Genomic DNA, 14,647 nt, shown 5'->3' on the forward strand with positions numbered 1-14,647 from the left:
AGTCGGTTGCTCTGTGCTGTGATTGGAGCAGAGGAAAAGAAAAGGGCAAAATAAAAATAAAAAATTCCTCAATTTCAAATTTTCTTTTTTCTTTTTACTTTTTTAAGGTTGTATCAGTCAATGAATTAAACGCGTGGCCATTAAGCCTTGATAATAAATTATAAGACCACCAAAGATCCACCAATGGTAAAGAAGTCCAGAATTTTCATTCATATAGTTCTTTCCAAGCAACCAAGGTTGTTCCTGGATTGTAAACGTTGATGGAATACATAGAACATCAACGTTAAGGTAAATGAAATTAAAATGATATAGATAGCAACAATCGTCGGTGGACAGGCCACGAGGGCAGAGTCATGAAGAGAGAGCTTTGACAATTGCCTTTTTTTTTTTTCTTTTTTTTTAAGGATGAGAGAGAGAGAGAGAGAAAGAAAATCATCTTCCTCTACTAGTGGTATTTGTTTTGTTTCACTCAACAAATTAAACGCGTGGCCATTAATCCTCGATAATAAAATTTTAAGACCACCAAAGATCCACCAATGCTAAAGAAGTTCAGAATTTTTATTCATATAGTTCTTTCCAAGAAACCAAGGTTGTTCCTGAATTGTAAACGTTGATGGAATACATAGAACATCAACGTTAAGGCAAATGAAATTAAAATGATATAGATAGCAACAATCGTTGGACAGGCCACCAGAGCAGAGTCATCAAGAGAGAGCTTTGACAATTGCGTTTTTTTTTTAGGATGAGAGAGAGAGAAAATCATCTTCCTCTACTAGTGGTACTTGTTTTGTTTCAAGGGCGGTTGATCTTGTGGTTCAAGAGCGTCTCTCGTAACTCGGCGACGTCAATCTCTTTGGCGTGATTGTCTGGTCTGTAGTATCCAGTGATGGGATCTGGAGACCACGAACGAGTCTTTGTTGACTCTTCTCCTTTTTTCACTATCACGCTGCTCCTCCCACCTTGCGCCGCTGCCGCGTAACCTCGCCTATAGATACAATAATTATATTATGTTAATCAATCAATACAGTTTGACATATAAAAGCATCTTATATTAGTGAATTTCATACATCCCCTGTTTTTCATTTACATCTGTATTTTTGGCAGGACAGCTAAGCAAAAAAAATACAATAACAAAAAGCAAAAGATAAAGAATATTAAAGTACCTGCTTGCAGCGACAGAGAATCTATCGACTATGAATGCAGAAAGAAGCTTAGCGTTTGAGAAAGAGCGAGCCATTCTGAATCAAACTGTGGAATTCAACTCCAGCTACAGCAAAAAGAAGTTGGTTCTTCTTGGATTTATTTCTTTTCGAAAAACTTCTGTCACAGTAGCTTGCAAATGAACACTTCTCGTTTGCTTTAGAGTTGTGAAGATCGTTTGGGTAGAGAGGGAGTATATATAGAAGAAGAAGATGAAGAAAGAAATGATTTAACGCGTGAGGTTACAGGGAAAAAGAGAGAAACACCGTGCTGGCTTCATTTATTTGGGTTGGGGGCCCACCAAGGTCCTCTTATTGGCTGATTGATGATACCCTGGTCCTTGAAGCATACAGAGAGACCTTATCGTTTGAGAGTAAAATTACTTAAATACCCTCAAGTTGAGTGACAATTACTGCGCCAACGTTATTAGTTTCTCTATTTTAATCTAATCAAACGGGCATGAGCCGTGGGTTCGTCGTTTACCTAAGATATAACAGACAGACAGACAGTTGGCATGTGGCTTAATTGATTTTACGACTTTTTCTCCAATCAATTCGTATGACTCTTTAAACATTCTAGATACAAAGTCCCGGGATTGGAAATATCTGCGTAAGTGCAAATATCATATGTAGGAGGAGGAGGCGGCTTGCTGAGTCGTTTCTAGAATCTTTTATTGTACACCATTCAAAGTCGTCAAGTGGTCCGCTGGAGTCCCACCTCAGTCAACGTTCATAAGGGCCCCAGCTTAGGTATATCTTTATTGTGTACAGTTTCTGCGCATGTATCATCACTATTTTTAATAATTGAAACTTCTCGGCATCAAAACAGTAATGATACTTAGATTTAATTATCAGGTCGGTTATTAGTGATTGGGTCACTTTTACACTTGGTTTCCTCGTCAAAAACGTGATGATGAATGATGCTGACTTTCATTGTGTAATAGCTTCTGTAATCTGTATACTTTTTGCTTTGTCAAGTTTATAAATAGTTTCTTTGTTTTGTGTATGACCGAGGTATATCCCTTGGTTTCTTTTGTTTTTCTCTTAATTATCAAAAAAGGAATGAATTATTACTATTATTATTATTATTATTTTGTTAAACCACGAATTAGTTTGAAGTCGTGTTATTCTCATGTTTCGCGCCACTCTTCCCATCACCCATGCTCCTATTTTCACTCATGTAAGAAAATAAAAGAAAGAAGAAATATATATATACAAACACATCGGAGGAGAGAGTATAAATTTCAAGAAAGAGGGTAATATTATTATAAAATTATTTTAATGCTTCATAAAAATAAGAGAAGTGTATTAATTATAATAATTTTTTTAACCTATCACACAGACTCCAATTAGCAATCCTCATTAATAAAATATAATTGAAAATGAATCATATAAAAAACATGGGTTTCCTTCCCGAACATGCTCTACTTTATGCACCTATTTCCCTTGGAGCAAAACAGAGCCTTTGAGTCGGTGTAAACTTCGAACTCGGCCTAAACTAAAATTAGGCCCAGAAATTTTAATCAAGGTTGGGCCTGGCCTGAATTTTTTTAAACAAAAGCCATAACAGACTTAACAGAAATGGCACAACATCCCGAAAGCTTTAGCTTAAATATGAAGTTTGGGCCAGACTGGCATAAGTCATTACCCAATTACACTCTCTCTCCCTAGATTGTCCTAGACCTAGAGGGGGAACAAATGTTTAGTATGGGCCTCTCGGACAAATCAAAGCTTTGAAGTATATGCTTTAGCGAGTTTGAAGTCGTAGGTTTGATTTCAGAGACACGATGGCGGAGATTACTACCGGCGGCGACGTTAGTCAGAACATGACTATCTACATCAACAACCTCAACGAGAAAATCAAGCTCGAAGGTATTACTTCGCTCTCTCTATAAATAAATTATATATATCTTATGTATCTCTGGTAGAGCTTTTGCCCTAGCTTCCTCCCTCTCTCTCCCTCTCTCGTTATGTGTGTGTGTGTGTGTGTGTGTGTGTACCATGGAGAGTGAAATCTGATATAAAATTTCAGAGTTGAAGAAGTCGCTGAAGGCTGTGTTCTCTCAATTTGGGGAGATATTAGAGGTTTTAGCATTCAAGACACTGAAACATAAAGGTCAAGCTTGGGTTGTTTTCAAGGATGTTTCTTCCGCCACCAATGCGCTTCGCCAAATGCAGGGCTTTCCATTCTATGACAAACCCATGGTATGTAATGAACCCAACCTTCTTCCTTTTTTTTTTTTAAAGTAATATGAACCCTACCTTTTACTTTGATGTTCGGTTGATTTTTATTTTTATTTTTATTTTTTTCTGTTCTCTTTTGTTCTTTGGCGTAATCTGAGTACTATGATTATGTGCTACAAACTTAAGAGATTGAGTCCATGACATCCTTATTATATATCAAATTCCAAATAATATACAGTTGCAGTAATCAAACATACTTCTCTTAAGAATTAATTACTCAAATGGATGTTATGTGATCAAACATATGACATTAGTTACTGAATATATTTTATGGGCCAGTTTTGATATCATCAGATAAATTAGGATAAACTTTTTCAATACCTTTGCAAAGGCCAGATCTTGCACCCAAGTGTTAGGTGTGATATTATTGTTTGACTGCTTGTTAAGCGGGGGGTCTTGGTTGTCTTGCCTTGGCTTTTGAACTGAAAGCTCTTTTAAGTTGCTGTGAGCTGTCTGCTCCAGTGAGTGATGCTTGCCACTCATCTGCTGGCAGAGGCATAACCGGACCATCAGAAGAATGAAGTAGTGGGAGTAGTGATTTTCTGTGTCCCCTAGGGCAATTGTAAACCGCAGCCCTTGGTTTAGTTTCTTGGTTTTGTGCCTGGCTTTACCTAGCAGAATATTCCGTACAGAGTTCAACCATGTCATATGATCTCACTTTCATCAAATGACCATATGATTCCACCGGGGTATCATTCTCCACTTTTTCTTTCACTTGCCAATTTCTTTCCTTTTTCTTCCTATTTCGATCTTTCTTTTTTTCCTAAATAACTTTCTTTTCCCTAAATATAGATTGAGTGTATTAGGCGTTCTACTGGGATTAACAGATTTTTTAAAAAAGATATTAGTTATTTCGCATTTTATTATTTGTGAATGAAAAAAAAAACTTAAGAATTAAAGCATTAATCTATTGGTATTTGACTATCGGTTGTCAAACAGTTCATTTATAGCTTAGGTTCTATCAAATTTTATTTTACCTAATTGTTGATGCGTGCTTGATCCTTCCATCAGATATGAATTTGACTTCCACTTGGATATTATTTTCTGCTCTTATGGGCTTATCTTGCATTTGATGCTACTGGGGCTTCCTATTTAGCATATTTTTGTATTGTAGTATTGTTCAATCAAACACAATGAACGATTTTCCGTACTTTTTATTTCTCATTATATTCCTGGAATTGTATGAATTATTCCTATATATTATAACTTTATGATGTTCCTTTTCTTCTATTAATCACTCTTCCAGTTCCCAAAATGATTAAATAATATGTAATTTACACAGAGGATACAATATGCAAAAACAAAATCGGATATCGTAGCAAGAGCTGATGGTACTTTTGTTCCGCGAGAAAGAAAAAAGAGGCACGATGAGAGAGGTAAGATATTCTTTTTACACAATATTATGTGCACTCCGAGATATACTTTTTGTTTTTCTACCATTTTATGGAGTAGTGCCTTGAGACCTTATAGATCTTAAAGGAATCAATTTGAAGTTTTGAACTATTCCAATACTGTTAGAATCTTTTTTTTTTTTTTTGGATAAGTCAATATTGTTTGAATCTTATGTAAGAATCACATTCGTTCCTACACAAGATACGTGTAAATCCTTACTTTTCATTGACATTCAATAATTCATAGAATAATGAGCATTTGGTTAGAAAGATATCTTGTTGGATCATATACTTGATTGACAATGGCAAGAACCTATGTAACATTTGCTCCCCAAATAAGTATTGACATTATTACAATAAAAAATAAATGTACCTTACCAATGGGCCATTAGACCAGTGGTATAACCTCCCTACCCTCACCCTCAAAGAGGAGGGGAGGGGTTAGTGCCCCAGCGTGGGCAATGCGTGTGTGAGTACTACCTGAACAAAATAAATAAATAAATAAATGTACTTTGTTTACGAGTAAGAGAAGAATACATAATGAGAAACATCTAGTGTTGGAAACTTGGAAGCGAGATCCAGTTGATTCTGACATGATTATTCCACATTGTAAAGCATTGATTCTCTCATTAGATGGGATAAAACCACCATGTTTTTGGTGCTGAACAAGCAGACATAAAGTAATTATTACTCAATAATCAAAACAAGCGTTTGCTTAAACACTTGAGATTCGAAAATAAAGCTAAACTTTTTTGCTAGTACTAAAGCATGTAATGGACTTCTTTGGTGCACAGACCAATACATTATAATATGAGGTGAGAGATTTTTCTTGTATTGCTACATGAGCTCTTTCTATCAAGTGTGACTTGGCAAATAAGATGCAAGGGTTGGTTGTCTAAAATTTAGTTAGTAATAATACTGACAGCACCCCTCTTTAGGAAGTTCATTCCATTGGTTTTTTGCCCCCCGTTATCCCTTGATTATCAAGTTTCATTGGAACATCCACTTCTTTTGGTGGATGTTGGATTGTGGTGGGATGCGGAGCAGAAGGTCCCCTTTTAGATTTGAGAATATGTGGCTTTGGGCTGAGGGTTTTCTGGAGCGAGTCCGATCCTGGTGGGTGGGGTATGGAGTGGTTGGTACTCTTAGTCATTCTCTCGCCGGAAAGCTACGTCTTTTGAAGAATGATCTTAAAGTTTGGAACAAAGAGGTTTTCAGAAATCTGACTTGGAGGAAGAATCGGGTTCTTTCTGAGATTGCTGATATCGATAGGATGGAGGGTCAGGGCCTTTTGCCGGTTCCCTTGAAGTTTAGGAGGGTGGAATGTCAGACAGAGTTTGCTGAGATTACTGTTATGGAGGAGATTTCGTGGAGGCAGAAGTCTAGAGCTTTGTGGCTCAAGGACGGCGACAATAATACAAAAAAATTTCATAGACTTGCAAATGCTCACAGAAGGGGCAATCACATTAAGAGGATTCGGGTGGATGGGGGTGATGTTTTGTAAGGAGGAGGAGATTTGCAAGGGCTTTACTGATTACTTTTCGAGGTTGTTCGCTGAACCAGCTGGTTGGCGGCCTTTGCTTGCAGGGCTTCACTTTGACTCTATTTCGAGTAAAGAGTGCTATGTTCTGGAAGAGCCATTTTCAGAGGAGGAAGTCTTGTCTGCTTTGAAGAGTTGTAATGGGGATAAAGCCCCAGGTCCAGATGGTTTTTCTATGAGATTCCTTTTGGAGTGCTGGGAGGTGGTCCGTGAGGAGGTGATGGGCTCTTTTCACGCCTTCTATGATTAGGGCTCTTTTGAGAAGAGTTTGAATGCCACTTTTATTGCTCTTATACCGAAGAAGGGATGGGCGATGGATGTTAGGGATCTTTGCCCTATCAATTTAGTGGGTTGTTTTTATAAGTTGATTGCTAAAGTCTTGGCCACTAGGTTGAGAAAGGTTATGGATGGCATCATTTTTGACTCTCAGAATGCCTTTGTGGGAGGACGTCAAATTTTGGATTCCGTTCTTATTGCAAGTGAATGTGTAGACTCCCGTTTGAGTAGTGGGGTTCCGGGTGTTTTATGCAAACTGGATATTGAGAAGGCTTATGACCATGTGAGCTGGAGCTTCCTCCTCTACTTATTGGAGAGGATGGGGTTTGGTGAGCGTTGGAGGAGATGGATTCTTTTTTGCATTTCTAGTGCTTGTTTCTCTGTCCTTGTGAATGGAGCCCCGATGGGTTTTTTTCTCTTGTACGAGGGGTTTGAGACAAGGTGATCCGCTTTCTCCCTTCTTGTTCCTTTTTGTGATGGAGGCTCTTAGCAAATTGTTGAAGGGGGCGGTGGAGTTGGGTTTTTTTAGAGGTTTTCGGGTGGGTAGGGATGTTACTAGTCAATTGGAGATCTCTCACTTGATGTTTGCAGATGATACTTTAGTGCTTTGTGATGTATATGCGTCCCAATTGAGATATTTGAGATGTGTCTTGATTTGGTTTCAAGTTGTCTCTGGTCTTAAGGTGAATATTGGTAATAGCGTTCTTGTGCTTGTGGGGGATGTTCCTGAGATCGAGATGTTTGCTCAGATTCTTGGATGTCGCTCTTTCTCTTTTCCCATTTCTTACTTAGGGTTGCCTTTGGGAGCTAGGATCCGGTTGTGGACAGATTCGAAAAGAGGTTGGCGGGTTGGAAAAAGCAGTACCTCTCCAAGGGGGGTCGGGTCACTCTAATTAAGAGAAACCTTTCTAGCCTCCCCACTTATTTCATCTATCTCTTTCAGATTCCTTCGTCAGTGGCTGAGAGAATTGAGAGATTGCAGTGCAACTTTCTTTTTTTTTTTTTTTTTTTGGGTTTGGGGGGGGGGAGGGGGAAGAGGAGTTCAAGTATCATCTGATTCGGTGGAATCATGTGTGTCGTCCGATTCGGAGTGGAGGCTTAGGGAGTAGGAGCTTATTGCCATTCAATAAGGCCCTCCTTGGTAAATGGTTTTGGAGGTTTGGGATTGAAAGGCATTGGCTTTAGAGGAGAGTTATCGCGAGCAAGTTTGGGGAGAGCAGTGGTGGGTGGTGCTCTCTTAAGGTGCGTGGTCCTAAGGGGGTGGGACGTTTTCTGCAAGCATGTTCGTTTTTAGATCAAGGATGGCAGGACGATCAGATTTTGGGAGGATCTTTGGTGTGGGGAGACTCCCCTTGCCCTCGCTTTTCCACGGCTTTATAGGATTGCTTCTCACAGACAGGCCATGGTGGTTGACTGTTATCACCTTGATAACGGGAGATTGACTTGGGATGTTCAGTTTGGGAGGCACTTTCAGGACTGGGAGATTGAGGAGATTATTCGTTTTTTAGAGGTTCTGTATTGCCAGGTGATCACTGGTGGGGAATCGGATTGTTGGTTTTGGGTTCCTAACTCTTAGGGCCGTTTCGAAGTTAGGTCCTTTTTTAGGTGTCTTTTGGTTGGCATCGGAGGCCCTTTCCCCTGGAAGTCTCTTTGGCGTTCTGAGGCTCCCCTTAAGGTAGCCTTCTTTGCTTGGACTTCCGTCCTGGGTAAGATTTTAACCCAGGATAATTTGAGGAGGAATCAGGTGGTGATCAATCGATGTTATATGTGCTTGTGCGATGAGGAGACAGTTGATCACCTTCTTTTGCATTGTAGCTTAGCCAGAGACTGTTGGGATTTGATGCTTGGTTTATTTGGTGTCTATTGGGTTATGCCTTGTTCCTCCAGAGGGTTGATCGAGGCTTGGAAAGGTGTCTCTGTTAGGGCTATAATGAGGATGCCTTGAGGGCTACACCTCTTTGTATTTGGTGGTGCATTTGGCTCAAGAAAAATCGAAGATACTTTGAGGGAAAAGAGAAACCTTTTTCTATGCTTAAGTTTTCTATCATTTCCACTCTTTTTTGTTGAGTCTCAGGGAGAGATTATAGATTTATTGAGGAGATTATTGTTTTCTTGGCCTCTTTGAAGGTTTAAGGCGCCTTTTGGCCCTTGTGTTTGTTTGGGTTCCGCTCCCCTTTTGAGCGTTTTCAATATAATCTTACTTTTCAAAAAAAAAAAAAAAAAAAATATGGAAGAATAGTAAGTTAGCAACATGAAGTCGGAAAATGACCTCTTGGGTTATGTAAGTTGAAGAGGATGTTGATGTGCAGAAAACTACTCTCTTGACTTAAAAGAATGGTGAGGTAATCATATTCACAGCCCAAAAGAAATGTGAAGTAAATTTTGCTCTTTCGTTTTTGTGTATTAGGGACGTGTTCCCCTTTTGAACGTCTTTCTAATATATTTTTACTTATCAAAAAAAAAAAAAAAAACATGAAATGTGAAGTAAAAATAGAAGGCTACAAACACAAGGAAAAAATAGCTGCTCAAGACTATAAGCACATGGCACCACACAAGACCTCAATGGCTATAGCACAAGGCAACTCCTATCAATAAGATAAAACATAAAATCCTTTGGGGTTTTAGTAAAGGCTCAAAACTTGAAGGGCTCAAATAGGTGGCGTGTTGGAAAAAGAGGATGCCAAAGTAGAAGAAACTGTATTTGAGTTATCTTTTAAACATTATCTTCGCTGTCATTGAACTAAAAATCTAAAACATACATAAATGGTGCTTCACTTAGAACTAGCTGTACTCAATTGCATCAGAAAGAGCCTTCGTACTGCAATTTAGTTTGGCTACATAGACCCTCTTTCACCATTTTGCTTTATCCATGAAATTTATGCTCTCAATTGAGAATTTTTTTTTAATACATTTTTTTTAACACTGCTTAAATTGCAGCAGTGTTGCTGTACGTAATGCCCCAGGTTGGCCAACTTTCTCTCATTTTACCACTACATTAAAGTTTTCCTTATGTGATGATAATGCAATGATCACATAGCCCTCCAGAATACTTATGCACTATGAGATTGCAACATCTTTGTGCATCATCATGGAAGTTGACTGAAGATAATATCCCGTTCACCTATTTCCACTATTTCCTTCTTTCTTCTAAAAGTTTCTTAGAACACTACATTATTATTACGTTTACTCCAAAAGTCTTTTGACAAGATAACAACAGTCTCTCTCTCTCTCTCTCTCTAACTTGCCCTTATCCACTGTTCTTTTACATCATTATTTCCTTAGGTGCTTGCTGATATGGTATGTCAATGTTGTGCATTATCTAATAATTTTTGTTTCTCTTTTTATGTTTGATTAAAATGTTTGTAATTTTTTTTTTTTCACGATAAGTAAAGATGTAATAGAAAACGTTCAAACGGGGAACACATCCCGCAAAAGCTACATAAGGCCTAATAGGGCCCCTAAACTCTCATAGAGTCCAAAAAATCAACTATCTCCCACCGTAGATTTACAATTTCTTCCTAGAACCCAACAAAAAGGAGAGCTAAGAATAGAAAATTTCAGCACCCCAATAGAAGACTCCGCTCCCTCAAAAGATCTCCTATTATGTTCAAGCCATAAGCACCACCAAACACACAAGGGCGTTGACCTCCAAAAATCACGAGCTTGGGCACCCACTATACACCCTCTCCGAGCCTCAATCAGTCCTCACGAGGAGCGAGGCATAACCCACAGCACCCCATGTAAGCCCGACAATAAACTTCAGAAATCCCAAGCCACTGGGCAATTGTTGATAAATTTTCTGGGAAAACGATATTCTTTAAGGCCCCATTTCTCCTGCTGGGGTCAGTTTGAAGCTTGAGGAAAACTTCTCTGCCTCTTCTCTTAACTTTTGGGATTTGATTTTATCCCACTTGATTCTTTTTTTTTTTTTGGCTGAGAATAGCAGTGGATAACGTGGTGATTTTAATAACTCTGATTGTTCTTTGAATTAGTAATCATGCCTTTATAGAAATTAAGAAGACTGTATAATCTAACAACTGTACCCGTGAAATGAAACTGTAAATGAACTGGCCATAGTTAATGGCATGTAATCACCAATTTTGGTTTAAATCTTTGGATGAAGATGTCATCTACCATGTCTATTTCTGTCTTATTTCTTTTAGAAAACCCCTTGTATATTTTAGGAAGGATGGTATTTCATTTCTTTGTGAATAGAAGAGGAAATGGAAGGGAGACAAGAAGTCATAAGGAGTTCTAATTGCTGAAAGTTTTCCATATCTAAGTGAGGAAGTTGCTGGAAAATTTTCTGTTGTTCTGTCTGTTGCAAGAAAGAACACTGAACAATTGTCACCGAGAAAAATGAAAACTGTTGCTTTTTTAATAAAAGGAAAAAGAAGTAAGAGGCATGAAATTTGGGGAAAATGTGATGACAAGATGGTACATCTGTAATATGATTTAAAGATTTGGTTTCCTTATATATGGCATTTTGTTCTCTCTTACTACGCATATATACCTCATGTATATTAATATGTTTCTCTTGTGCATTAGGGAGGAAGCGAAAAGACCAACATGATGCTAATCAAGCTGGAATGGGTCTGAATCCTGCTTTTCCTAGTGCCTATGGTCCAACACCTCCTGTAAGAATGTTTTCAGTTTTCTAAGGATCACTTCTGGAATCGTTATGAAAAAAATTTAGAATTAACTTCACTAAATTTGCATCTATATATTTTGATGAGGATCACTCTGATTCTAAATATGGTAGATTATTAGTTTTTAGTTGGGTCACTTTTAACTTGAAACATATACTGAGATCATTTGGTTGGAATTTTTTTTGATAGTTTCTAGGAGTCTGGTTTTTGACTAAGCAATTACAAAATAGAGGAATAAATGACAAAGGAAGGAGGTAAACATGGAATATAATAAAATTGAAATATAATAAAGAGAAGAGGTGTACATAGCTTGACATTTATTGAAAAAAATCTGTTTGAATTGGTGAATTTCTTAGGAAGGGAAACAGATGTACACAAATGGGGAAGATATCATTTCCATTTGATGCTTAAGCTAATGGGTAGTGATATCTGAATATTGGTTCAGAAGTTTTCCACAACTGATGCATATAGGGGTGGGACTCAAGCAGGTTGGGGCGGGACTAACACTTCAGTCGTTGCCAAGCCCAAAGTCCTGTACGGGTTATGTGGGTTGCTCTGTTTGTTCAAAATTTTAATAACCCACTAATAAATAGAAAGTTAGACAAAAAAAAATTGAAAAGAAAATTGCTATAGTATATGCATTACATACTGAAACCATTGACAGTTACCTTGAAATAAAACTACGCAAGCTTGTGAGATTCAACAATATTCCTTTGTATTAGAAGTTAAGAGTTTTTTTTTTTTTTTTTTGATTAGTAGAATTTAAGGTTATTTTTAATTCAAAAGTCTCATTTTCGTTCAAAGATTAAATCTTTATACATTAGAACTCTCTAATGACTTCATATGTACCTTGACTAATGTTATTTTTAACTCAAAACTCTCATTTTCATTCAAAGATTCAAAATTTATACATTAAAACACTCTAGTAACTTAAAATGTACCTTGAATAAGGTTATTTTTAACTCAAAACTCTCATTTTCATTCAGAGATTTTTTATGTATAAATTTAACTATCAATTATTATAATTTTACTTCAAACTTGTAAAACAATTGTGTCACAAGTTAGGTTAATAACTACCAATAATATTATGCCACCAAAGAATAAGTCATCCAATTTAAACCTTAACCTTATTTTATATTAAATAATATTTAGTCATAAATATATATATAATAATATTTTTTCTTGTTTTTTGGTGAAACCTTTGACCAAATCCCACCCAAAATAAATTCGAGCTCTAAGATTTAAACCCTGTCCCAGTTTCATGATTTCAAATACCAGCCCATGCTCTTAAATTTTTCGGGTGGGACTCGTGTTAGGCCCACCCAAGTCCCACCCTTAGCAGCTTATGTTTGCCAGCATGACAGCAAGCACGGACTGGCAGCAAGGAGTCAACTGAATGACCAAAGCATCAGTGACTTCCACTTTTGGCCTTCTTTGACCGTTTACAATTTAAAACAAAATTAATGTCAGCATGATGTATGGCACATTGGCTGCCTCATGCCTGGAATGATTCCTTTTTCTATGATTCCCAATAAAGGGCAGTTGAATTTGTTTCTGGATGCAATGATTTCATGAGATTTTGCTGGTGACATTGATGGAGAGTTGTCATATTTATTTTTTGCTTTAAATGGATGCAACTTGTTCTTGTCTCACAAATTTATCAAGGGACTATGGCTATACCTTGTAAGTTTTGTTCTTTGTATTTATTTCTAGGTACTTCTAGTTTTTAATTATATATTTCTATGACTTCTCCCCCTCCCCCTCTGCTCTCTCTCTCTAATATGGTGCAGTTATCACAGGTATATCTGGGTGGTGCAAAATCAGCAGTGCCAGAGCCTCCAGCTCCACCAAATAACATATTGTTTGTTGAGAATCTTCCTCATCAGACAACTCCAACGATGCTGCAACTGCTATTTTACCATTATCCCGGCTTTAAGGAAGTTAGAATGGTGGAAGCAAAACCAGGAATTGCCTTTGTCGAGTATGGGGATGAGACACAATCCTGTACCGCATTGCGTGGACTCCAGGGCTTCCCAATAACACCAGATAACCCTATGCTAATTACCTATGCAAAGAAATAGATGGATGATCTTCCGATCCTACCATTTTCTGAAGGAAAAAAAAAAAGGAGAGAAGAAAAGATGCACTCATGGAGCATTGACTAAAAGGATGTTAATCATCAAAAGTAGATATATCATGTATTGCTCATTAGGTGTTTCTCATTTCATCCTATGTTGCGAAAGAGGCCTTTTAATCTGTGTACCATTGTAGTTCTGAGTGCCTTCTTTTTCTCTTATCAATAGTTATTGTTTTTCTAGCTTTTTATATTTCCCCCCTTAAAATTAAATTAGATTGAGTACTGTTTTGGAAGTTTCTGGCCTATTTTAATTTATTTATTTTAAATTGGTATTCTACCACAGCCTGTTTAATTGAATGAATGCATTGCAAGGATTCTGTTTAGGGTAGCAACCCTAGTGAATTATGTTTGATTCTCGTGTTTTCCAAAGTTCTTTGCAACCTGGATTCCAGTGGTTTGGTCTCTTGTTTGTGACTTGCAACTGCAAATGTCTTATATATCGTGTTTTATTCCGAATGTCCAGTGCTTGTCAACAAATCTGCGGCATCCTTTCCATATAGGTTTTCTTCAACTCACAGAAGGATTTGGATAAAGTAATTCATGTATCCCATACCAACCACTCAATTACATTTCATTCGTGTAACCGATTTAGATGAATGCACTCAATAACATTCCATAGGTGTAATCTAAAAACCGTTACAGCTGAATTTTAAGTGCTGAGTTTTCGATAGTGGTGATTGGCATGCGATATCAAGGTGGGTGCTGAGTTTTTGATAGTGGTGCCAATCATGCGATATCAAGGTGGCGCTTATGGTGCCATGTCAAGGTGCTGAATTGATTTATCAAATAACACCTTAGTCAAGTTAATTAACAGCAAATGTGTGATCAATAAAAAAAATATCAAGAACTCCTCACTTCGCAGTGGATCTGGAATTGATAATGACTAAAAACATCTTCAATGGACTCTCCAAATTTAGGCTCTCCGAATTTGTTACATCAACATTTTTCTATAGCCATGTCAGCATTTTCTATAGCCATTGCTTTTCAGAGTCTCCAAATTTTAGCTATCGCATGTATTCTAATGGTACATTTTCGCTGTTCAAAACTATTAATATTTTTAAAATTTTTAATATATATTTTTTTAATTGAAAATTTGTGGAACCACTTTGGTGAAGCACTTTAATTTATGTTGCATTATTTTATTTTTAAATTGTTATGAAGTTTATGTAATAGAATATTTATTGTGTAATGTTTTATTTTGAAATAAATAA

The 14,647-nt window shown here is 37.2% G+C and overlaps 2 protein-coding genes across 2 annotated transcripts; one reads left to right on the forward strand and one right to left on the reverse strand.

The window, feature by feature from the left end:
* Positions 1 to 537: 537 nt before the first annotated feature.
* On the reverse strand, positions 538 to 1,428 carry LOC132268820 (late embryogenesis abundant protein Lea5-like). The gene is made up of 2 exons (XM_059769670.1): positions 1,164 to 1,428; positions 538 to 985 (listed from the first exon to the last, which is right to left on the reverse strand). Exons 1-2 carry the CDS (start codon positions 1,235 to 1,237, stop codon positions 793 to 795), a joined length of 267 nt encoding a protein of 88 aa, XP_059625653.1. The 5' UTR covers positions 1,238 to 1,428; the 3' UTR covers positions 538 to 792.
* Positions 1,429 to 2,892: 1,464 nt separating this feature from the next.
* Positions 2,893 to 13,713, forward strand: LOC132268821 (U1 small nuclear ribonucleoprotein A). Its single transcript, XM_059769672.1, has 5 exons — positions 2,893 to 3,071; positions 3,232 to 3,404; positions 4,726 to 4,819; positions 11,199 to 11,287; positions 13,099 to 13,713. The coding sequence occupies exons 1-5, from the start codon at positions 2,987 to 2,989 to the stop codon at positions 13,378 to 13,380; spliced, it is 723 nt and encodes a 240-aa protein (XP_059625655.1). The 5' UTR covers positions 2,893 to 2,986; the 3' UTR covers positions 13,381 to 13,713.
* Positions 13,714 to 14,647: the final 934 nt, after the last annotated feature.

Source organism: Cornus florida, unplaced genomic scaffold (assembly GCF_030987335.1).
Source record: "Cornus florida cultivar Cherokee Brave unplaced genomic scaffold, ASM3098733v1 CherokeeBrave_3.0.0_Hap2_Chr08, whole genome shotgun sequence".
Classification (NCBI taxonomy): Eukaryota; Viridiplantae; Streptophyta; class Magnoliopsida; order Cornales; family Cornaceae; genus Cornus; species Cornus florida.

Coding starts and splice junctions, on each gene's coding strand:
- LOC132268820 (XM_059769670.1), bottom strand. CDS start 1,237: ATGGCTCGCTCTTTCTCAAACGCTAAGCTTCTTTCTGCATTCATAGTC. Junction 986..1,163: donor TTCTCTGTCGCTGCAAGCAG/GTACTTTAATAT, acceptor TTGTATCTATAG/GCGAGGTTACGCGGCAGCGG.
- LOC132268821 (XM_059769672.1), top strand. CDS start 2,987: ATGGCGGAGATTACTACCGGCGGCGACGTTAGTCAGAACATGACTATC. Junction 3,405..4,725: donor CATTCTATGACAAACCCATG/GTATGTAATGAA, acceptor TAATTTACACAG/AGGATACAATATGCAAAAAC. Junction 11,288..13,098: donor CCTATGGTCCAACACCTCCT/GTAAGAATGTTT, acceptor CAGTTATCACAG/GTATATCTGGGTGGTGCAAA.